The sequence below is a fragment of the Ovis aries genome, chromosome 7, assembly GCF_016772045.2.
Source record: "Ovis aries strain OAR_USU_Benz2616 breed Rambouillet chromosome 7, ARS-UI_Ramb_v3.0, whole genome shotgun sequence".
Classification (NCBI taxonomy): domain Eukaryota; kingdom Metazoa; phylum Chordata; class Mammalia; order Artiodactyla; family Bovidae; genus Ovis; species Ovis aries.
In genome coordinates this window covers 41,966,227-41,991,283 of record NC_056060.1, presented here as the reverse complement: position 1 = coordinate 41,991,283, position 25,057 = coordinate 41,966,227, and the positions used below count along the sequence as shown (strand labels likewise).

General features: G+C 43.3%; 2 protein-coding genes across 2 annotated transcripts in view; one reads left to right on the top strand and one right to left on the bottom strand.

Moving 5' to 3' along the window:
- PYGL (glycogen phosphorylase L) overlaps window positions 1-15,286 on the top strand; it is a 51,753-nt gene extending 36,467 nt beyond the window's left edge. The window contains 2 exon segments of the mRNA NM_001024861.1: window positions 2,051-2,223; window positions 14,716-15,286. Coding sequence (NP_001020032.1) covers window positions 2,051-2,223; window positions 14,716-14,719 — 177 coding nt within the window. The 3' untranslated portion in view covers window positions 14,720-15,286.
- ABHD12B (abhydrolase domain containing 12B) lies at window positions 1,127-25,057 on the bottom strand. Its single transcript, XM_042252320.2, has 13 exons — window positions 24,888-25,057; window positions 19,727-19,854; window positions 18,365-18,467; window positions 16,551-16,670; window positions 14,576-14,606; window positions 11,113-11,158; window positions 10,879-11,008; window positions 10,419-10,456; window positions 8,830-8,909; window positions 4,891-4,973; window positions 3,745-3,823; window positions 3,027-3,145; window positions 1,127-2,927 (listed from the first exon to the last, which is right to left on the bottom strand). Exons 1-13 carry the CDS (start codon window positions 24,947-24,949, stop codon window positions 2,900-2,902), a joined length of 1,047 nt encoding a protein of 348 aa, XP_042108254.1. The 5' UTR covers window positions 24,950-25,057; the 3' UTR covers window positions 1,127-2,899.

Below are 25,057 nucleotides of genomic sequence, written 5' to 3'. Positions count from 1 at the left end.
GGGGCTCATATTTAAATTTTTTTAAAAAAGGAATGAAACAAGAAAGACTATACTAAGGAAGAGAGAGAGATGGAGGAAGGGAGGGAGGGAGGGAGGGAGGGAGGGAAAGAAAAGAGAAAAAGGCTAGAACCATGTGAGGAACCCTCCATATGCAAAATCATGCCTCGTTACCAAATAGCCCAGCCCTCTAGGTACATTTGGTAAGCATATGGAAAGGTGATCATCTCTGATAGGAAAGACTTTTAGCGAACTGCAGAAACCACAGGAGAACAGATACAGGAGAAAGCTGGCCCTGTGCCAAGACTCCAGCGCTGCCTTCTTGCCCACACAGTCCCCATTTCTGCTCCCCAGCTAGAAAGCCATTATATAGCAGAACCATGGAAATTCCTACAATCTCCCCCTCCTGCCCTTGGGACATATCAGTAACTGCTTACAACAGAAACCTACTTCACTGACATTTATATTTCTTTTCCAAAGCCAGGTGACAAGGCGGTTCCTACAGTCATCCCACATATCCCACTAGAGTGTTAAAATAGGATCATTCAAGGCCCATACTGCTTTACAGCATATCCCAGCCCCCCTTAAGTGTATATAAGCCAGTTTTACATGCTGCCCAAGCAGAGGCAGTGCTGGAGTTAAGCAGAGGAGCTCACTTCCAGCTCCCGGAACACTGGAGAAAGCAGCCACACACGGCCTCTGGGAATGCAAAGACAGAGGAGGAGAATGGCCACCTCCAGCTTCTTCCTCTTGCCCTCAACCCATGCTCGTGTGTGGAAAGAATGTTGAGGAAAAGTAGAAGTGAAACAGAGCAGGAAAGGAAAATATACGTGAACGTAAGCACAAATGTGAATGTGGGGTTTGCACAGTAGTCCCTTCTGTTAAAATGATGGCCCTGATCCAAGGGATGCCCACCTAGAGGCCCCACATTCCGCTCCACTTTCTTGTTAGTGCAAATTGCAGCTTTTACTCTTAATAATAATTGCACTGTTGAGGCGTAGAAAACATGGCCCATGTGGTTGGGAAGTCTAGTCATTATCCCCTTAAATAAAGAACACGAAAAAAGGAAGCCTTTATTCTCTTCTTATTTTAGTAAGTTTCTGAAGTGTGAATAGTTTCAGACTCACAGTTTTAGTTTTTAAGTGCTTTTAATGCATTGCTATCTTTTTCAAATAATATTCTAGTCATTGCCATCAAACTCCTTCTTAGAGTCCTTTACAAAATCATGAGGCTATAAAATAAATAGCTTATTTTTTTACATAAAATTATGAGAGATGTATTTTATTTAGATATATAGTCATATATTTTTTTATTTAAGTTTAAACCTTAATTGGTCCTATTTTCAAACCCCAGTGGAGTATCTGGGATTCAGTGTAAACCTATTGGAGTATCTACCTTCAGAAAAAACTGAGGAAAGAGAATTCAGTGAATAAAGTCTCCTTTGGGATTGTTTGCCTGTGTGACAGCTAACATTCTAAAGTAGTGTTTCTTGAGCTCTGACCACGAGCCACAGGGTAAATTTCTTTTATGGCATCTAGCAGAAAATGGAAGTTAGTCCCTTCCTTTCCCCTGGAGTTTAAAGGAAGCTGAGATATCTTCATTCAAAATGAAGATAGGAAATACAGCTTACATGCTAGAACATTGTAACTATGGCAGAAATGATCAATTAAGGTTTCTCTGAGAGTGAAAAATACTTTCTTTTTCATTTTAGAGAAATATAATCTTAAATACCCTAGAGGGCAAGGCAACCCACTCCAGTATTCTTGCCTGGAGAGCCCCATGGACAAAGGAGCCTGGCAGGCTATGGTCCATGGGCTTGCAAAGAGCTGGACACGACTGGAGCAACTTAGCACAGCACAACAACCTTAAATAGGAGAACAGCACAGGCTGCCTATCCAGCTCCCAGCTGTGAAACAAGTGTCCTTGTGACTCATTACAGTTTACTCCTGTCACTTTCCCCCTGAATTACTCTTGGATGTGCTTGGCCTGATGTCTGTCATACAGCTTGGTGTGTACTCAGGCCCTGGGCCTTAGATGCGTGTGTAATTTACAGAATCCAAAGGCCTGGAACATCATGGTCCTCAAAAATATAGCCGCCTCGGGGAAATTCTCCAGTGACCGAACGATTAAGGAGTACGCCCGGGACATCTGGAACATGGAGCCTTCTGACATAAAGATTTCTCTGTCCGGTGAACCCAGCGGTGGGGCGAACAAAGCCAATGGAAAGTAAGTCGTAAAATGTTCTGAGAAAAAAATAGCTTCTTACTGGACTTGAACATTTTTACAACATTCTTTGATTTTGTTTCATTTTGTTAAATAATAATCTAGTTAAGTATCTCTGGAAATTGGAAGGGAAAGTGTATGACTCTACTAGGGCTAATAAAGTGTCACTTTCCAAAGGCTATATGAGTGCCATATCTCTCTATTTTGTAGCAGATTGGGGAGCAGACTAGGACTTTCCCCAGTGCTATTCAGAAGGCTAGAAAACAGCGGGGAGCTTTTTAATGCCTTTTAAATTCACTAAACTGAAATACAAATTGTTTAACTATTGGAGCATCTTTCTTATATTGCTGTCTAGGTCCAAATCAAAGACCACCTTATCGACAAATATCCTCAGAATGTGGTTAACTGTACATTTTTAGATGGAATCAAATTTTTACCAAGTTCTCATTCTCCACGGTGATGTTTCTGCATGTTCCCCAAAACAGACTATGATAAGATAAACAAGAACATTCCATAATGCCCAACATCCATGCTTTCTTTCCCTTACTAAAATGGCAGGTGACTTGTAAAAATGTCAGTAGGTTCAGCTCACTCAAGCAGCCCGATACAGTTTTACATAAAAAGTTCACATCACAGCTGGTGTCCAGACCAAGTCTTCGCTCTCTGCTGTTCTCAGACTTCACGCCCACTGCTGGCTCAGGAAATCTCTGCAGGAAAAAGACCTCGATGATCCTACATGCCTTTCCCACCACATGGTCTAAGTAAGCCAGAGTAGCCCTCACTGCATTTAGCAAAACAACTCTTACCTCACGGTATGTAACAGTGCAGAGCTTTTACAAAGGGAGTTGTGTCCGAAGCCAGGAGGAAAGATCACCATCTTCACCCTCTCTTTGTTCCTATATGCATTGTGGGCAATTTCGTAGAGCTGCAAGGGGCAGAAAGACAAGGACTCAAAGGCTGATCCTTGAAGCTCTCGTTTTGTTTTTCTAGGCTAATTTTCCTGAAAGGGTACAGAAACAACTGTCTTAGGGAGTTAGTTCCATTTAATTGGTGACGTGGCACCCTGCATATCTCTGAGTGGCTGCCTCTACAACCAAGGAAGGAAAGCTGCACAGCACACACAACAGTGACAAGACCTAATCGTCCCCCTGCCAGCACCTCCCTGCAGGGGGACAAGGGGCTTCAGTGGACCCCCACTATTTGTTTTTAAAAAAAGGAACAGCATCCCTATTTTTAGAGCCACTGCAGGGAAGACGGCCTGGAAGTTCCCAGAGCATTCTGGGATCTTCTCTACATTTGCTGATCCGGACCCCAGATGAGGAAGCATGATCCCCCACAAACACTCCTTTGAGCTGAACAGCATAGCACACTGATACTTATTGTATACACCAGGCCGCAAGCAACTCAGGGTGCACGGAATCCCTTATAATGTCAGAGACCCTTCTTTCGGCACTAATCAAATTTTGGCTGGCTGAGAAAATGGCGACATTAATATGTTTCCATCAGCCACTGAGCTTGGTATACCTTTTTTCCAAATTCCAAAGGTACTGTTTTGTCATCCTCACCATGTATGATGAGAAGGGGAGAAGACAGGAATTTGACACTAGGAACAAGTGGAAGAAAAGTATTCAGTTCAAGAAATACATTGAGATTCCTCCTCTTCTAAGTTCAGGCTTTAGCAAAACATGAGGTTCACCCAAAATAAAAGACACTCTTTCTGTCCCTCACCAGGAATAACAACTTTATATATAATAAGCTTCATATAATGACATTTTCCTCCCAGCCAAGATTCTTCTATTTACTCATATAATTTAATTAGGTATTTAATTTATTCTTATGTGATTTTTGAAAATAACAAAAAAAATGAATTTGTACAGAATTAAAAGAACTTCACTTTTTTCTTATTCTACCATATTTCATAATATGTGGAATGTTTTAATTAAAATAAAAAAAATAATAACAAAACCAAAAAATAATAAGAACTACCACAAGACCAAAGAGAACTCTTTGTAGCAATTTATTTACATTTCCCCATAAATGTACAGGATGGACATGAGATGTTAACAGGTCCGACTAGCTTCCTGGTCAACTTCCTATTTGGTAAGTCAAAAAGGCCATGACATGAAGAATGGCAAAAGCCCTTCCTTGGCCCCTCCCAAATCCTGATACCAGCCAACCCTGCCACAGTGACTCACTGCTACTCCTCGGATGTCAGATTCCTCAAGTGTGTTGAAATAGGAAAACCTACTGATAACAACTACCTGTTTGCAAGCACCCTAGATTCTCCAACTGTGAGAAGCTAGCTTGCCACATTCTAGTCACTGGACTTGCTGCTGGTAGTCGGCTGGATGGTGTATGGATTTTGGTTACGTGGGGAATAAGGCCTAGAAGTCAGAGACTCCTCCAAGGAATGCTAGGTTAGACCCTACAGGACCTTTAAAAGGTCCTAAAACACCATAAGCTACCAATCCCTTCATAACTTCAGAGAAAAGTACTGAGTTGGTAAAGTTATTAATTAGACATAAACATAATACAAATACTAAAAATCTGTAGACACTTTATCCCATATCCTACTGCCCATCTAAGAATTCTCATCTACCTGTTCAGTAAGTCACATGATAATTACCCCCCCGAAATCTAATAAAGGACATCTTTACATGATTAACTTACTTTTCATCATTGGGAAAGACTAGTTTGTCTTTCCTCAGGGCATCCATAATTGACCTTAAAAATCCTGGAAGTTTCCGGTAAATCTATTTTTCAAAAAGGAAAAAAATTAAAATATGGCCTAAAGCTATGTCATTTGTTAGAGGTTCTCACTATGAACTGTAGTAGTATAGAGTGTAGTGACTTTCTAAATACACCAAACTTTTTTGGAAAACATAACTTTTATGATTTTAAAAACAATTCATGTTACTTTCACTTCCATACTTTGGAAAATACAAGAAGGAAGAAAAAAGAAATCACACATGATAAAGTAGACAGTGCATGGGGCTTCCCAGGTGGCACAGTGGTAAAGAATCTGCCTGCCAAAGCGGGAGACTCAGGTTCAATTGTTGGGTTGGGAAGATCCCCTGGAGAAGGAAATGGGCAACCTCACTCCAGTATTCTTGCCTGGAGAATCCCATGGACAGAGGAGCCTGGCAGGCTACAGTCCATGGCATCACAAAGATTCAGACACAACTGAGAAACTAATACTTTCACATTTTCACACTTGGTAGGGCAATGGGTACAGAATATGCAGGTTGAGGCCAGTAAAGACAAACTTCTGCTTCACAGTTTGGACGTGGGCCTGCTGCTTGCGGGAACCTGCGTGGTTCCCCAGGGTCTGCCTGGCCTGTGTTTCTGGCATGGTCACAAAGCACAGGACCCACATTCAGGTGCGGTCTGGAGATTCTAACACTGCTTCTCCTTCCCTCCCTTCCTTTGCCCTTATCAGTGCTAAGGCAAGATTTCTTGTCTTCTCTTTCCTTTGTCTTTGGTTCTTCTACCCCCGAATCAGGACTCCTCTGATGAGAGCTCAATAAGAGAAGCCCTTTAGCAGTTCATCTCAGGTTCCGGAGGAAGGAGGAGAAAGTGGGCCTCAGTCCATCCACTCTCGTGATCCTGCACTCCTCTCCAGCCAGGGGTACCCCTCGGGACTTACAGGTCCAACTCCCCTCCAGGGGCTCCTAGCTGGTCTCCCTGCCTCCTCTCGGTTCTGGAATTGCACCAGATAAATATTCTTTAAATCTGCTGTTACAGATTGTAGGGAGTGGAACTCTATCTATTTAGAAAAACAAACAGCTCCTATCTTGGCTGCAAGGCCATCCACATCTGGCCACAGTCTTTCATCCCAAAAACTGTCTGCCAGGAGTTAGAAAAGGTAGGACTGAGTCCTGTTTCCTCTTTACAGGGCGAGTGGCAATGGGGCAAGCCACTGAGCCTCCAGCTCCCTCAGCTCTCCGTGGAGGCAATGGTGCCAGGCTCAGGTGCTGTGAGGATTTAAAAGGAAGATGAATGTAAAAGCTCTTACTTAGAGGTCCTCCGTGCCTCTCGAGTATCTTTTAAGACAGAATCGCCCCACTCTGGCCGTGTGCCGTGGCTCTCCTTCGCCCCTCCTGTCTGTGTTTCCTAACTGCTCTCCCTCTCCCTCACCTCACTAAGAAATGAGCTTAGATCCCATCTCTTTGTAAGTCCTCAATGATCACACCTGTGCACAAGACCCTTCTCTTCGCTGAATTCTCCTGTCCCTGAAATTATTGTCTGGGCCCTCCCCCAACACCTAGCTTAGTCTACTTGTACCTGAGTGGGAAAAAGGAACAGGTGTTTGTTAAGTGCCCATATTTTGCATGATTATTGTACTTAATTCAAAGATACAAATACACAAAATCCCTATGCAGTATCAACCTCATTATAAAAATAGGAAAAATACAACGAAGGGAAGTAGTTTACCAAAGTCATAATTGGTTAGTGGCAGAAACAAAATTTGAACCCAAACCCAAACCTATCTAGCTTTATGAAGCCCAGAGTCTTTTTCCACTATGCCACGCTGCCTTCCTATTCCAACTAATTGATTCCAAAGTGATACATGGAAATCCATGTCACTACTTTATATCCCTATCTCCCCAACTGCAGAAAACTTCTTAAGGGTTAGGACCTATGCCGATACCACCTACACTTTCTTAGTCAACAGTGCCTTATCAACGGCACTCCACTGCTAATAAAAACAACTAATGGCCACTGAGTGGTTACTCTGTGTCAGCACTCTTACACATGCTTTTCATATGTGAATTTATTTATCAAAATAATCTTGAATAGATTTAATGAAGCATTAAAAGCAATTAGCCCAAGGTTACATAGCTGTTAAGTGACGCCCTGGGGAAAAAAAACCAGGAAGTCTGACACCAGAGTGATGGTTCTTAAAGAAAATATATTAAAACCTCTCTGTGAAGGTTTCAGAGATCTACCAAGGCAGTGAGGTCTCGAGTGGTCCAGACCCCAGAGAGAACAGATGCCCAGAGAGGTGAGCCTCACACTCAACACCACTTTGCTCCTTGAAACAACTGCCAAGTCAGAAGAAAGCCAGAAAGTAGAGGCAAAAGAACACAGATGAGATGACACAAATAGAAAACACAGTAAGAGAGCAGAATATAATTACCATAAACTTCAGACTAAGGATTACACCTGAGGTGAGGCTCACTGCATTGAGAAGTAACATTACAGGCGATTTCCAGAGTGCCAGTGGTGCTGATTTCTTGACTTGAATGGTGGTTACATGGAGGTTCGGTTTATAACTATTAAATCATAGATGTCTCTATCATATTCAATTTCAGAATTAACAAAGTTTCAAAAAAAAGTAAATGGTAAACTTGTTTCTAAACTGTAACATGTCTACAAGCTAGTGAATTTATTAGTAATTATTCAGAGTAATAGTAACAGATGTCAATTAACTATCTTTAAATTAATATTTAATTGTCTGGAACCAATTAATGATTTATTGAATCTTAAATTATTCAGCATTCAATATTTTGGATTGTAGAGGGGATTCCTGTAATGAGTTGAGTTTAGAGTATACAGGCATTTTAAGATTATGTGGTTCTGTGAACTAGCCGTCCCAGGATGTAATAAGCTGAAATAGTTAAGCAAATTCCAGAAACTTCTATGATGGTTTACTGTATGAAAAATTCCAAGGGTAGACAGTTGGATTTAAGTACCCTTAGGATGCCTTCCAACAGTAATCAACAATTTACAAATTTGGGCTACAGGTCCCCTCTAAGAATCTCACCTTTTTCTCCCTCTCTCATTTACTAACATTTATATAGAGGTGTAACTGTAAGCAATTGAGCATGAGACATGGGATGAAATTATGAATTTAGCTAATGGTACAGATACAACAGATTAAAAAAAACACATCTTGTCAGTCAATCTTTTCTAATTTATCTTCTTGGAAAGATTGTCTTCTCCACCTGGGATGCCATGTAAAACCATTTGGCAGCTTCTTGAACTCTTTAGAGACTTTCTTATCACAAAATAATGAAAGATATGTGGTTGACATTCACAGGGCTAAAAATGACATATGAAAGGTTTGTTTTCACTTTGAAAAGGGACAGTAAATAAGTGAACCTAAGTCAAATCTATCTATGAAAAAATTATAAAAGAGAAGAGGTGTAATTTAGTTAATTGAGGGAGGGGGGCCAGTGAAAAAAAGCTTTGGCTCTTAATAAGCCACTCAAGGCCTTCCCAGGTGGTGGTAGTGGTAAAGAACCTGCCCACCAATGCAGGAGACATAAGAGGTGCGGGTTCAATTCCAAGGTTGGGAAAATCCCCTGGAGTAGGGCCTGGAGAAACCCACGGACAGAGGAGCCTGGCGGCCTGTAGTCCGTAAGGTCTCAAAGAGTCGGACACGACTGAAGCGCCTTAGCACAGCACATACACAAGCCACTCAATCTATTTAGAAGGAAATAAAAGAACTAAAAATACAAAAGCCATGTGCCCTCCTTTAATAATAACTGGCTACTAACCTATCACAAGTTAGAATAACAGAAATATATAAGACTAATTAAGAAAGAAAAAATGGTTAAGAAACAGCCTGCACTTTGACATCTTGTAAAGATGTATGAGACTCACCTTTAACAAGGGATAATTGATACTTGCAACCCATATGTTGGTAAATGGAGCTTCCAGGATAATTGCATCAGCTGGAAATCCTTGAAAAATAATGAAAAAGAAAGAACTCCCCTATCATATTTAAATACCATCTTTCCTAAATAATGGATCCTCGTCTTGTACATGAACTGCCTGCATCAAAACCATTTGTGAATCATAATAAATTGTTAAATTTGTGAATGTAAAGTAGTGACCCCACACCAGACTTCAGTGAGAAGTCAGGATCTTGAGGGTGGGAAATGTGAGAATGTGCATTTTTAACATTTCTGTGCACATGATAAAGAAAATCACTACCTTTTAAAACAAGCAGATTTTCATGACTTGGATAATTTAAGAAAGCAAAGTATTATAGGAAGGGAGAGTGTTCTGCAGAAGCTGACTAGGTCGTATTGGCCAACACTGTCTGAGAACAAAAGATCAAATGCTGAAGTTACCATACATGGACTTTAAAATAACTTACTGAAAATAACAAATGGTAAAATAGTGAAATATTTATTTTACTGCCACTCTAGAACTCTATGCCCAGTAAAAATACCCTTTAAAAGTGAAGAGGAAATAAAAACATTTTCAGGCCAAAATTGAAAGAATCCCTCACCAACAGACAGGTAGAAGAAAAATCCCAGATGGAAGCATAGACATGTTAGAAATAATAAAGAGCAAAAAAAGGGAGGTAAATCTAAATATTGACTTTGTAACATAAGAATAATAATGTTTTATGGATTATTGATATAGAGAAAATTAAAATACATGGTAGCAAAAGTTCATAAGCTGGGCACTTAATGGATTTAAAACGTTCTAGGATAATTACATTATCCAGGAAGTGAAGTATTCACTTATGTGGGAATTTAGTTCAGGTAATTCAGCATTGTCAACACTAAAGGAGCCATAGAGCTTAAAGGAACAATGAAATGATGTTTGCTTTATTTCCATAAGTAATTAAGATTGTGTATAGCAGGTGACCCGCTTTAAAATGTTTACGTAACTCACCCTGACCTGTACTGCCAAGTAAAGTTTCAGATATAATGCAAGTGATTATAAGCTTTCAATGCATATCAGAATCAAATCACCTAGTCCTATTCATAGAGTATCTAGTTCATGAAGACAGCCAGGATCCAAGATACCTGTGTTTATAACAAACACCCCCAGCAGATTCTGATAAAGGCAGTTCTCAGAACACTTTGAGAAACAATGACATAAATATTACATAAGGAGGGCTGCAGAAAGCAAGTCTTGCCTACTATTGCATAAAGTATAATTTTCCCCTCCTGTAGCAGATTACTCCATACAATACTTATTTATCACTTCACATGATGGCTCTTTTAAGGTAATTTTTACCTCTTTCCTTAGTATTTACTTTTAATTTCATGCCTCTGAAAACCAGCTATTGTTTTAAATACCAAAAAAGAAAATTCATTACAGTATCCAGATCTGCCTAAAGTTGGGGTGCTTGTAGGTATCTCTGTGTTAAGATTGTACACAATAGTCTCTTCACTGTTTTTATTTTCCCATCTCAAGCCAAGAAAGTATACCATGTAAGCATTTTATCATACCCTTCTCTTCTAGAACTTTTGCAGCATTTGTTGCAACTCTGTAAAGAAATGAAAATTAGTACACATGTGAAGCAGTGACTTAACAGTCAAGTAAGCAGTATAAAATGCAACCTCCAATATGAGCATCTGATGAAAGCTCTTGACCCTCAAATGTGCATAAACACAAAATCTTGCACAGGATTTCAAGGGAGTCCACTGACCCTAAACAAGAATCCTTTCATTTAAAACTCTCAAGGAGAGTTCTGGAATGGGCGTCAGTGTCACAGATAGCCATAGATAGCCATCACACGTTCCCTTGAATTACAAACAAGCAAGCTGGGTGTAAGGACACTTGCCACTTGTGGAACCTGAGAGAAACTGTCTCCCAGCTCAGGGGTCCTCCTGCTGCTCACTGCTGCCTATGATATGACACTAACGCCCCAAGGATCCACCTAAAGACCCATCTTCAGACCCCACTTACCCTGTCCCCAGAGAGTGGCCCCAGAGACACACAGGGGTGGTACCACTTCTCGCCTTGGTCCACTCGTAGACACAAACTGCATCTGCAGTCAGTCCATCCTCCATGGGTGTACCCGTCGAGTCCCCAAACCCTGCCCACGAGGAAGGGCAAACATAATATCACTACCTCCAAAATGAGGCCATCAAAAGTCCCCTGCTTATTGAAAACTTTTTGTACACTGTTCTTAACACATACCTCTGTAGTCAACAGACAAGACATGAAAGCCACCATTACTCAGCACCTGGATGACAAAGGAGCTGTTATCACTTTAATTAGGAGATGCAAACAAAAAGGTGGCCTCACCTCCTCAACATTTCCATAATCCTGGTGGTAATGGTTAACAGGTGGAGAAAAGATCCATTTCTGAAATCTGGTGTTTGACATCAAACTCAAGATCAGACTCAGCAGGAAAGAACAGCAGAGCAGAATCACACAGCCTGGGTCACACCCTAGCTCTGTCACTTACCAGCTATCTGACCTTGGTCAAGCTGGTAACATAGATTACATAGATTAACATTTGTGTAATCTATTCTGAGAAGTGAAAAACAATACTTTCAGGCGGAAGTATTACATGAGATGGTTGGAAGATTGCATGAGATGATGTATTAAAGTACCTTGGGGACTTCCCCAGTGGCCCAGTGGTTAAGAGTCTGCCTGCCAAGGCAGGGGACACTAGTTCAATTCCTGGTCTGGGAAGATTTCACATGCCACAGAGCAACTAAGCCCGTGCACCACAACTGCTGAAACCCATGCAACTAGGAGCTCACACTCTGCAACAAAAGAAGCCATGAATATGAGACGCTGGTGCACTGCAATGAAGAGTAGCGCCCCTGCTTGTTGCAACTAGAGAAAGCCCACACACACAGCAAGGAAGATGCAATGAAGCCAAAAATATAATTTAATAAATTTAAAGCACCTTGAAAGTGTTAAGTCACTCAGTCATCTCCAACTCTTTGTGACCCCATGGACTCTAGCCTGCCAGGTTCCTCTGTCCATGGAATTCTCCAGCCAAGAATACTGGAGTGGGTTGGCATTTCCTTCTCAAAGGGTTCTTCTGACCCAGGGATTGAACCCAGGTCTCCTGCATTACAGTCAGGTTCTTTACTGTTTGAGCCACATAGTGAATATCTTTTGTAGGAACTTCCTGAAGGTAAGAATGCTACATAGAGTTGTAGTAGAAGCAGTCAATAATGGGAAGATATTCATATTAAGTATGAACAGATAAAGAGTTAATATTGATCAAAAATAAATCACTTGATTACATGAAACCACTTTCAAGCCCTGAATAGATAAATGAGAAAAGAATATAAAAACATAATTTTTAATGAAAAAATACAAATGACAGATGACAAGAAGGGAGATAAAGGGGGATAAAACTTTACTATGCAGGCACTTCTAAAATTTTATTTAGTTTTCACAACAGTCTTACAAGGTAGGTATTATCTGTATTTTACAGATAAAGAAACTGAGCCTTGGAGAACTTAAGTAACTTGTTCACACACATCCAAATGGCCAGAACTTGAACCACAGCAACAGACCCAAGATCACACTTGGGCCTGCCTGGGTTCAAACACTGTGCTTCCTGTACCAGGCCTAGATGTGGGAGGAAAAAGAGAAAGGTGAAACTGTTAGTTGCATTTGACTCTTTGCAATGCCATGGACTGTAGCCCACCAAGCTCCTCTGTCCATGGAATTCTCCAGGCAAGAATACTAGAGTGGGTTGCCATTTTCTTCTCCAGGGGATCTTCCTGAGCCAGGGATCGACTCAGGTCTCCTCCACTGCAGGCAGATTCTTTACTGTATGAGCCACCAAGGGAACCTTTAGATGTGAGACACTGAACTTTAAATACAACTGAACTAATAATGGAGAACTAAATGAAACTTTCTAACATTTAAACTACATTCTTTCCAAACAAGTTATCCAAGACACAGGGCAGTTCAGCATCCAGGGAAACTGGAACACTCATGTGTTGTTTGTGGTTCCTTAAGTCGAAGAACCACTTGACAATCAACTTAAACAACAGATCCTACTCCCAAGAATGTATCTCTAGGGAAAAATTCCAAAAGAAGCATAAACTACCTGCTTACAGTTTTCTGTAGCAATACTATTCTAAAAGAATTTAGAAAAAAAAATTGTATCAAAGAGGAGTAGAATATTTAAGTAAATAAATAATTGTCTATAAATAATGGAGAATGAGCACCATTTAAGTTGGTGACTATGACAACTATGGAAAAACATCGAAGAACATTCTTAAAATAATAAAAGAGCATGACATAAAATTACATAGAGAAACAATCAGTAACATAAAAACTTCATAGAGATTAAAAACTAGGTGGGAACAGCACGTAAATGTTTCATGATTGAAACATGATTGAAGTGATGAATGAATGAATGAATGAGAAAGGGGGAGAGAGAAGAAGGACAATTTAATAAGGACTTAATTGTTAACAGAAATTGCCTATCCAAAGGAGACAATGAAGAGCTAAGGAAGTTTGGTCAGGCTGGAAAATGATGACTATGGTGTGTGGAATCCAGAATTTACCCGGAGGAAGAAGTCTTATCATAGCATCCCTACACATCCCACCCACCACCAGGAGGATCTGGCTTCTCTTCACCTCTACACCTACGACATAGGAGACATACAATTGAGTTTTGCCAAGAGTAGAAGGGGAAAAAAATATATATATTCTCACAGTCATCAGCATCACACCCTCCCACTTGGAAAGGACAAAGAGGGGTTCAGAGTAGAAAGCAAAACTAAAAATTAATAGGCATCATCACCCCAGGCAAAATGGTAGTCCAGCCCACCCACCACACGGGGTGATGGAGAGGGGAGTAGACAGGAGAGGATGGCCCTGTCTGAAGAGGGGAAGGGGGATGAAGATGGTGCTACAGTGCTGAGCCCGACAGGATTCTGGACCCCATTCATGCTGTTAAATCAGGAAAGGACTCTGGGGTGGGAGCTGGCTTGTGGGAGGAGAGATCAGGTCTGGGGATCAATAACAAGACAAGCAGCCAGATCACCTGAGGGAGGGATTCCTAACCACCTCACGGGAGTGTGGGAGGGCTAACAGTAGCTCACCAGCCAGCTCTGAGTCAGACATGGTGAGGGGAAGAGCCTGCCATCGTCCTCATGCTGGGAAGTGCAGGGGCCACCCCAATAAACCACAGCCTGTAGCAGCTGGTGAGGACACCAAGTTGCAGCTGGCCACCTTCCCTCTGCTGAATTTTTTGTGGGGCCAAAGAAGGGCCTGAATGATGTAAGAACAGACATTCTGTCTTTACCCCATACCACAGAAAGGTTGCTCCCGGTAGAAAGGGTGGCTTCTGCACTTAATACACTTTCTCAACCCAGCCCTCAGAAAAAGCAAAGAAATGTGTCTTCAACTCCATCTGGTGATGAAAGGAACAAATCCGTGAAAGTGTTTGAGACTCAGAGACATTCACATCTGTCTCAATCCCCCAAGGTCAATTTAGGAAAAGAAGTGCATTCAAGGGACTTTAGGTCCCAGAACACCACCACCCACCCCCTTGCCCCCACACCAGGGAGCTCTCAGGAAATAACCAGGCTGTAGGCTAGGAAGATCTTAGGGCTGTAGCCCAGGAGAGAATAAGTGGAGATGTAAAATTGGTGCCTTGAGGCCCCTTCAGACATACCTTTACTAGCTCCAGTCTATGAGAAGCTGCCCTGTAGAGAAGGTTTAAAAGAAAAAGCAAGAATTAGGAATTATGATGACACATTCAACAAAAATCACTATCATGCTGCTGGCATCTGATCTCACCACTTTCTTTTTCAGGTAAGACAAATAAATAACCAGGGGAGAGGGCACTACTTCCTGGTGTTGGAGCCCCTGTGCCTGCATCAGGGTGAACTCCCCACGGCTCCCCACTCCCCGCCTTCCCCACAGTGAGCACCGCCTGCCCAGACCACTAGCGCTTCACCACATAAGCATCTGATGAACTGCTGACGATCCATCTTCTTGCACTGCTGCACAGCAAAACCTATTTCTCAGAATACTTCTAGAAGCCAAAGGAACGTGAGTCCCAGAAAGTGGCTTTTCAGGAAAAGGGATGACACAGTCAAGTTCACTAAAGTGAGATCTCCCTACATCCTGTCTGCTCTGCCATGAAGGACATGATGAAGTGAGGAGAGAAACTCACAACCCTGGAGGGTCAAGAAACACCTTCTTCCAAATAACCATAGTCTGCTCTTTATGAACCACAACAAAAGGGAGAAAAAGATGACTCAAAAGACAGAGGAGTCTTTAAAAACCATTTGAATTTTTAGAGCCACATTTCTTAAACATTAGTGAGTCATGAAACCCTTGGAACCTATAATTAAAGCTATGGACCCACTGCCCTGAAAAATGTATCGACTCTTCAAATTTCATGTACAATTCGAGGTTGGGAGTTCACGGACCCTCTGAGGCTTCTATGGATCCTAAGTCTAGAACCACTCTTTTCATCTAGGTTCCCTGTGACCTGTCATTTGGCCTCCTTCCAGCTCAGTACTGCTGGAAACAAGCTGAGACTTCAGGACAGAGGAAGGTAGCTAGCCCCAAGCCAGAAAATCTAGGAAGACTGGGGGCAAGAGCCGATTCACTCAGAGGGCAGACGGGATAGTGTGACCCAGAGGACACATTAAAGAAGAGTGCAATGTAGCACCATACCCAAGTTTGCACAATTGGAATAATGTTAAACAATGTTGAAAAACGTTGATTTCACAAGAAATCTCAGTAAAATGTGATTCTAAGGCATAAACCTCAAGAAGGCACCTTGAGCAAAGGCAAGGCTTGAGAAAGCCATTGTCTGACACAAAACACAGTGAGTAAAAGAGACAGAGGCGAGGGAGCTGAGGGGCAGAGGCCAGAGCTTGTCGCTGAGTTTGAAGTGTCCCCCGCCCAGAGACTGGGCAAGGTCTGTGGGTCTCTGAGGCGCGTCGCCCCTCCCCCACGCTGAGAGCCGAGTCAGAGCCAATATTCATCACCCACTGTTATAACCCAGGCCCACAGAGGGGCTGGCAGTGCATCAAAGCAGAGTCAGGCTTCCAGGAGGCACTCTTTGTTACAAAGCAAGGTTGGGAGGATAGGAGTGGGCTGAGGCATCAGTATTCCAGGCTAGAATTAGTCAGGTGGCCCCCAGAGCCTGGGATCAGAATTCTAGGGGATCTCTCCTGGAGATCATACATTTGATTTTTAGAATTCACTGCTATATGAAGGAATCTCCATGTGGTTCTGTGAGAAGACCATTTGTGTGGAAACTCTCCTTATCCTCCATACCTCATGTATGTTTCCTATCAAGTCATCCATGGCTTCAGTTCATCATTCCCAACACTCTTACAGAATAAAGCAACACTGCCTTCTTCTTTGAAATCAGTATCCACATTTTGAAGTTTGTCTCCCTTCCAGTTAAGGATCCACAGTATTCTACATGTGGAATATATAGTTTTTTGTTTTTTTTTTAAAGAGAAGCCTATATTGCCAGAACACCCTTGACCTCCAACAAATGGAAACAAATGTGTGGAAGGATGCTTACAGAGTTAAAAACAGCTCTGCCTTTCATTCCCCGACAGGAATAAAATGGTCTTTTGCTCTGTTTGAGGGGAAAAAAAAATCCAAGCAAAGGCACTGACCTGTGTTGTGCACTGCCATGAAGATAAACAATAATTGGGTTGCCATCACAGAGGGCTGCTTCATACCAGCTCCGGCCCTTCCCCTTAGCATCCTCCCCCCGGCAGCTGGGAACCGTGTGCCTGAAAAGTAAGGCAAGGTTTTAGCCAACATGGACACAGAGAAGAATTCTCTATCCTCGCCAACAGTCTAAAACCTCCTGATGTCAATCAGATACATCTTTATGTATATAAAACATATTATATACAAAACCACCTGGGAAAGCCCATAGTAATTATCAGAATATATACTAAGTTATAGTTTTATATGTAAATATTTAATCTATTTATATACAAAAATTTATCTGAGTCATATACGCATGGGCTTCCCAGGCAGCCCTACTGGTAAAGAACCCACCTGCCACTGCAGGAGATATAGGAGATACAGGTTTGATGCCTGGGTCAGGAAGATCCCCTGCAGGGGGGCATGGCAACCCACTCCAGTATTCTTGTCTGGAGAATCCCATGGACAGAGGAGCCTGGTGGGCTACAGTCCATAGGGTCACCAAGAGTCAAACACGACTGAAGCAACCTAGCACGCACACAGCCAATATATGCACATGGTACCAATTAAAATATAATACCATGAACATCTTATAATGAAAATTATTACTGCCCTAGCCCACCTCCCCCATGCCCAGGGATAACCCCTTTGGACCATTTACGGTTTAGTTCTTCTGATTCCTATACCAATTATGCTTCCAAAACTGCAATTCTTAGGTGTGGCTTATTGAAATGCAATCTTTTGAGTGGAAACCAGTAAAAGATAGTAGGTATTTGCCACCTGCTATTTTGGCTGAAGAAACAAGCTGGAAAAAAGTTAAAGGGAAACCAGTCTGGGTAGGAGAAAAGAACTTAAATATGAAATTAAGCTATTCTTCTCAAGAAACTGAGTGACCTTGTGATTTTAAACACCTGAGTGAGCTCTAGTTCCTGCCCCCTCTCGCCTTGTTAAATCAATGAACTCTGATAACAGAAATACTACCATATGACACATCACCGAGGGACTTGGAGAACTGGCCACATGATGACGAATCTTCAATCCTCCAATCACTTAGAGGCAAAAAGTCTGATATCAAACCCTCCAGGCCTCCGTACCAAAAAGACAGGCATCACTGCCAGCTAGATAAGTGGTCCTGAAGACAGCTGACTCACTCAGCCAAGGGCGGGTGGGGCAAGAGCAAAGAATAAAAATATTTTCAAATTCCAGCACTATCAGTGGAACTGCACCCTACAGATTAGAAAAAAGTTATGTGAACCCATATTGGTTGCTAAATATTCCACGGTCACATGTTCAAACTCAGGGAGGTGAGATATCCAAGAAGGCACTGGAAAACTGGCAGCCAAGAACAAGCAGGGAGGACCAAACAGAAGAAAATGTTGAGATTAGCACAGCAGACAGACAGTAGGATGCGCATGACCTTGTTGGACAAATATTTATGGAGTGTCTTTGCCAAGCACCATGCTGAGCAATGAAAACCCACTAACAAAGTCCCCACCTATGAAGTTATTGTCCCGTAAAAAAGACACACATTAATCAGATAATCACACAAGGAATAAGGCAAGGAAGAGAACAACCCAAGGCACCTGAAAAGTAAGATTCTCAAAAAGCAAATTTAAGCAGGTCAAATGTCAATACAAAGGGAAGGTGTGTGGAACAGCTTCCTCCAAGGAACACTGACCTCTCCACAGGCAAGTAACACAGCGCTGCCCACCTGTGCCCTGTAACATGAAAGCCCCGCCCGCTAAGCACCCCAGCGTCCAATCAGCACACTCACCAGATTCCCAGAATTACCCCAGGCTCGACTTTGATGTAGAAGTTCACCGTGTGAGGAATCTTCAACTCTGGCTTCTTTAAATCCACAAGAAATGGTGCTTTGACTAGAAAGTAGAATTCATTACCAACTCCCAGAATCAAAGTCCATGTCTTTTAATCACAATCCAAAAAAGTAATTAGCCTCATGTTTGACATGTTTCTAAGTTACAAGCACTACACTCAATTCCAACCGAAGTATTTTATTTTATAAACTAGGACTAGCCCGCAGAAGAATTGACCCCCACAAATACTCTAAAGCTAGACTTAAAAATAGCACCAGTGTGGTAGCCCCTAACAGAGTTTATTCCACTTTATCCCTGCTTCAAGTGAAAAGCAAAGGAGACCATTCATCTGAAAAATAGGAGGGTATAGAAGAAGGTAATGGGGCTTCCCTGGTGGCTCAGAGGGTAAAGCACCTGCCCACAATGCAGGAGACCTGGGTTCGATCCCTGGGTAGGGAAGTTCCCCTGGAGAAGGAAATGGCAACCCACTCCAGTATCCTTGCCTGGAGAATCCCATGAATAGAAGAGCCTGGTGGGCTACAGTCCATGGGGTCGTGAGTTTTGGGGCGGAGAGGTTTGTTTTATTTGGTTGGATGTTTTTTCTTTGGCTGCACTGGGTCTTAGCTGTGGCTCTCAGGATCTTCAGTCTTCCTTGCAGCCTATGGGATCTGTAGTTGCAGCATTTGAACTCTTAGGTGTGGCACGCGGGATCTAGTTTCCTGATCAGGGATCGAACCTGGGCCCCCTGCATTGGGAGCATAGAGTCTTAGCCACTAGTCCACCAGGGAAGTCCCAGTAATGAGTGTTCTGCTACTTAAGTCACGCATTCCTTTTGCACTAAGTGAAACATAGTCACTAGCCACAAACCCCAAAATGTCCAAGGTCAACATAACACTTAGAGACAGGCAGGTGACAGCACCACCTGTGACCAGAAGAACCACGTGCCACACTAACACAGCCTTCAATAGAAACACAGGAAAACGGATCTCTCACATCAACCTGTCTCTCTCTAGGGATACAAGCAAAAAGAGGAAAAGGCACAGAATACAGAAAGCACTAACGTATCCAGATTAACAGCTAATTTGAGGACTGAGCTCCAGGACTGAAATCCCGCCCACAAGGCCATGGTTTTCTATCTATCCCAACACTTCACCAGGATTCATCCTAGACCCCAAAGGCAATATAATTAGGTTCCAGACAATTTAAGTCTAGCCACAAAGATGGTGACATATCTTTCTCACTATGTCATAACTGTAAGGGCAGTGAGTTCTTTAATTGGGGAAAAAAATATGAAGGCAGATTCACAAAAGGTACATACTTACAAAAGTTTACAAAAATCAGCATGTGCATCAGAGGAGGGCAAATGTGTTCTTTTAATGATTTACTTGTAAAGCTGTCACATAGAGTGGCAATTTTCCTTCCGAGTGTGGAACAGGAGTGTGGGAAAGATCTGTAAGATATTGTGAAACAAATAAGGTATTCAAAATCAGTCCAAGTTTTGTCTTGGTTTGTTTTTCCTTCAAACGTCCAAATCAAATTCCACAGACTGACACTGGGAATTACAGGCAAGCTGGCATTTAAGCAAAATCCTTTACAGAACTGTATGTAATTAGGGCAGATCCAGACCAGGCACTATGGGAGAACCAGGAGAGGAAAGGACAATCAAGCCCCCAATAGCTGCTCAGAAAGCCCCGATATGACGGGATAGGAGAGGCGGGGACACGGATGCACCCAAGTCAGACTTGCTTTCTCAGTGTACCCCACAGGAAGCCAAGGCTGGAAACAAGGTTCAGACCGTTTAACAGCTGCTGCAGTTTTTAATCACAATTCAGTGCCGTATGTGCTAGCCATTATTAGTACTAGCCTAAAGCAGTGAATGAATAATCGTCAGATTCCCCCCTCCTTCTGGCTGAGTCTTGGGAAAAGATGAGCCAATGCGAGAAAAAAACCCACTTCTGAGGTGAGTGGGATCGTGAGGAGCAGGGTGGGGTGCAGGGCAGGCCCTGGGCAGGTGATGGGACACAGAGTGGGTGGTGCAGGGTGAGCCACACACATCTTGTTTATTGTACTGTCCCAGTGGCATGAACCATCCAAACTGGGAGCCACCAGCAGACAACCTATGATCTTTCCATGAGGGCTCACTCGGGCCACCTCTGTCTCTAGTCACATCTCCCATGAGAGCTGAGCATCTCCCGAACCTTTTAGAAATGAGGGATACAGGAAGCCAGTGTCACCACCTTCCACTCCCAATTTTTGATCACATCATTCCTTCAATGAATCCCTTTTCCTACCGTGAAAGGTCAACGGGAAGACCATCGATGTAATCAAATTATGAGGTTGTGGGGGCTGGAAAGCATGTGTGATGCACTGTTTCCGTGTCCTGGTTTCTCTGCTAGGCTAGAGGCATCTTAGAAGATGTTACATGTACAGGTTAATACCTGTACTTTGCAAATGAAGAGGCTGAAAAGTTAAGTACCCTTCCCAAGGTCACACAGCCAGTGAATGGCAGAGCCACGAGAATCCAGAGTTCCATGATGATCTCTAGCTGTCACAGTCCTGGTGAGTTCTCCTCGTCATCCTTGAAGCAAAAATGAGCCCCAAGAATGAGACTGGGCTCTAGCCAAGTCCAGTTCTTACAGAAAATTATATCAGGATCCTTGTCTCTTCTGCATCCTTGCCTCTCTCAGGGTCCCTCCTTCCTCCCACTCCCTTCTTCCATCCTGTTCCATATTCTCAGAAGATACCAAAAGCATCAAAGAAAGACCTCTAAAAAACCCTCCCTCTAGTGTAATAACTTAAAAACCAGGGCACTTATACATATTTGGAAGTGGCATGGAGGCAGAAGATAATGAATCTCTAATGAATTTCCAGCAATTCTGTGGGGAGCAGAAAAGATAAGCAGGCTAAGGGTGATGGACAGTTCTTCAAATACATCAGCTGTGGGCAACTGCATACCCATAAAATCAGCAAAAAAAGAAATGAAAATGATTGTTTCATACTTTAAAATAGCCTCTGTGAAGGTGGCTGGAAGGAGAGGACACTGTTGTTCCAATTTTAGAGATAAGAAACTAAAACCCAAAGAAGCCACTTTGAGCCACAGATCAAGCGCAGACAGACAGGCAGAACTGAATTCTTATGCTTCCTTCCAGTTGGCTGGATCCGGTTTTCTTTCTCCTGACTCTCTGAACTCCCGCTACCCTGCGTGTTAGTCTCCCACTAAGTTGCCTTTTGAAGGTAGCAGGGTGCTTGGGGAGCAGAGGCAATAGAGGGAAATATGCTTCTGTTTTTAAAGAATAATTCATACAGGACCCTTCTCTCAAATAGCTCAAGGCACTTCTGTGAGAAGCACTGCGGGAAGAGAACACAGTGACCAGATCCCTCCGAGCATCAATAATGCACACCAGCTCCTTTTAACTAGGGGGCTGTCAGTTTGACTTCCCCTAGATCAATAGGGGATCAAAAGTCACCAGCGGCTAATAGACCTTATTTGAGCAGAGGATGTGGTTTCAGTCCAATCCTCGCTCACGGCCAGCACATCAAACAGCCACCTTGATGCTTCGGTGTTCTTTTGCCTACCCTTTGATCAGCTGCGGCTGTAACTGCACAGCATCCCGCAGGGGCCGCAGAACCTAACTGGATGATTCTTACTGGCGCTGGAACCTGAGCTGCTGCAGGGCCAATCATTCCTGCTTAATGCTCAGAAGTACCAGCTTTGGGAAGCCCAACTCTGACCACAGTTGGCAAGACAACAGTTCCAAATGTTAAGACATGCTGCACGGGCATCCTGTGCCCATTCATCCCACCAACACATACTGATCACCAAACACCAAGTTTCCTCTTTCTCCCCCCTCCTTTCCACCCAACCAGACCCTCTCTTTCCTTCACATCCACTCAAGTGTCCCTTCTTTTTCAAATCTTCTCTAGACAGATCTTCCCATGGTGACTTACCCTCTCTTTTCACCCCTCCCACTAATTATAGTCAGGGCCAGAGTCTGACCCTTAATTCTTTGCTGATTTTTTTCTCACTGTTAGCCCTGTATCCCCAGTGATAAGAACCACGTCCCAGCTAATGCTGCTTTTACTTTCCACTCTGCCTAGCACAGGGCTGTTGCTGTTTGTTGTTTAGGCGTTCAGTCATGTCTGACTCTTTTGCAACCACATGGACTATAGCCCACCAGGCTCCTCTGTCCATGGGATTTTCCAGGCAAGAACACTGGAGTGGGGTGCCATTTCCTACTTCAGGGGATCTTCCCAACCCAAGGATCGAAACTGTGCCTCCTGCATTCCAGGCAGATTCTTTACCACTGAACCATCAGGGCAGCCCTGGGCTGAGTGTCATAAATATCCATAGAATGACAGGGTGAGAACAGAAAAGAGTGTATTTCTAGAAGGAGGCAAGACTTATTGGTAGCTTTGGGGGACAGGGAGGGGCTTCCTTCTCTTTTGAGTAGGAATGTGAGCTACCCAAGAGCAGGGGTTTTGCCTGTCTCATTTATGATGGCATGCCCAGAGCCTAGGTAAATATCTGATAGGGAGTAGATGACTAATATACTGGGGAGGATGGAAAAGTTTGTCAGCCTTCTCATAGGGATTTTCTAAGTATCATCTAGAAATGTAAAGGCTTGAAGTGAAGTAGGGACAAATAAAAGGGGAAATAGCCCTTTGGATTCCCCCAACTTCTTTCCTGAGCATGGTTTCCATTTTTCTAATTCAAAGAAAATCAGCAGCAAGAGATTTACTCTGCTGGGCCCATCCATGTTAAGAAGTGACTACATCTGATGAGACTTTTGTAAGATAAATAAATCCATTCCCAAGGCATTAAAAAATAATCACTGTAAATATCATGATTAAATGTTCTCCTTGAATCTCATGACACATCACAATAGATCCACGGCTACAGGCCATCCCAGGCACACAAGGAGCCCTCCAGGAATGTTTGCTGATCTAATCAGGCTCCATGAAACAAAAAGGACTTAAGATGCGGGATTTCAGTCTGCACCTCAGCCTGATCTAAATTAGATCAGTAATTTTCCGCTCGGATAAAGAAATGCTCAAGTATTTTATTCTTTCAGGAGACATTCAAGACCTATTTTTAGTAATTAGTATTTGGAAGTAACAGGGACTTCCCAAGTAGCACAGTGATAAAGAATGCAGGAAAAACAAGAGACGAGAGTTTGATCCCTGGGTTGGGAAGATCCCCTCGAGGAGGAAATGGCAACTGCTCCAATATTCTTGCCTGGAAAATCACATGGACAGAGGAGCCTGGCACACTAAAGCCCACAGGGTCCAAAGAGTCAGACATGAATGAGCAACTGAGCGTGCACACGTGTAGAAGTAACAGAGGATCCCCAACGCCCCATCTCCACTCCTCTATCAACAAAGTGGGCTGTTCTCTAAAATCACAAAGCAGCTTTGATTCTCTGTCAAATAAGTGTTAAATAACCAGTCACGCATTCTGTAAAGAACTCAAAAGTAAAAGGTGGTAAATGCCAGCTTTCCCAAAACAGCTGCTTCAGGGATGTAAGGCCCATGATTGTGAAGTTTGAGAAGTGCAGCCAGTCAGGACATTGGGCCTGGTGTTCGGATCCAATGCAAAAGGGAGCTCCAGCCTGCACTGCGCAGCCAGGGAGAGCTGCACTCTGCCCCCTGCCCTCAGCCACAGCAGGAAGAGAAGACAGGGAATCAGGGTTGTCTTAGCCCCTCAGATTTTCCAAATTGAGGTCTTCTATGCCTGGATGTGATTCTTGGATATTTTGTAGTCAACAAAAGTTAGGCAAAACAAAGCAAAGGAAGACAAAGAAGAAAAGTATACAAAACAGTCAATACCTTCCCCCACCAACAAAACAAAACAAGATACCCAGGCTCGTGGGTCTGGGTTCTCCAACCAATACCTGGATTCAGGGCAACAAGACTGGCAGCATATTGCTTGCTGGTTGATTCAGGTAGTCTAAGATTACTGCTCAAGCCAAGGATTCATGGAAGGAAGAAAATTTAAAACCTGCTGAGCTAGTCATGGTTGCGATGTACTGTGCGTCTCTAGCATCGTGGAGAGGTCTTCCTTAACTCCACGGCAGAGTTCACACGCAGGGAGGTGGTTTTCTGACCCTTCCCATCTATACAGATAGGCCCTTGATCTAACAGAATGCCATCCAAGACAACACAGATTATTATTGTCACTGGTGTTATCCCGCTGTTAGTAAAATGTCAAGGCAGTTAAGAGATTTATAGAAACCTGAACCAGCTCTCTGGAATCTCTATAATCTCTATTTCAGAAGCACCAAAGGGATACACGTTCCTGAAAAATCATAGGATTGAGTCTCACTGGCCCTGGTAGGGGCTGAGGAAACAGCCGTGCAAGAGCCCTGGGGGCCTCCGAAGCACCAAGAGTCAGCGCGGGGCCACCAGCCCCCTGGTCCGCGCTGGGTGGTACCTTCCATGCCGCATCCCGGGCCGCGGGGCGCACAGGGCGCCGCGCGCACTCACCGCAGGTTCCGCACGACCATGTGCCACCATGCGGCCACGGAGTCCCGCTCGCCCGGCTCCATCCCGCGTCGCGTCCCGATCCGCCACCACAGGAGCTCTCGCAGGTAACCGGGAGCCGGGAGCCGGGAGCCGTGCCCCGGCTTCCCTCCTCCCCCGCGAGGGCGGCGACT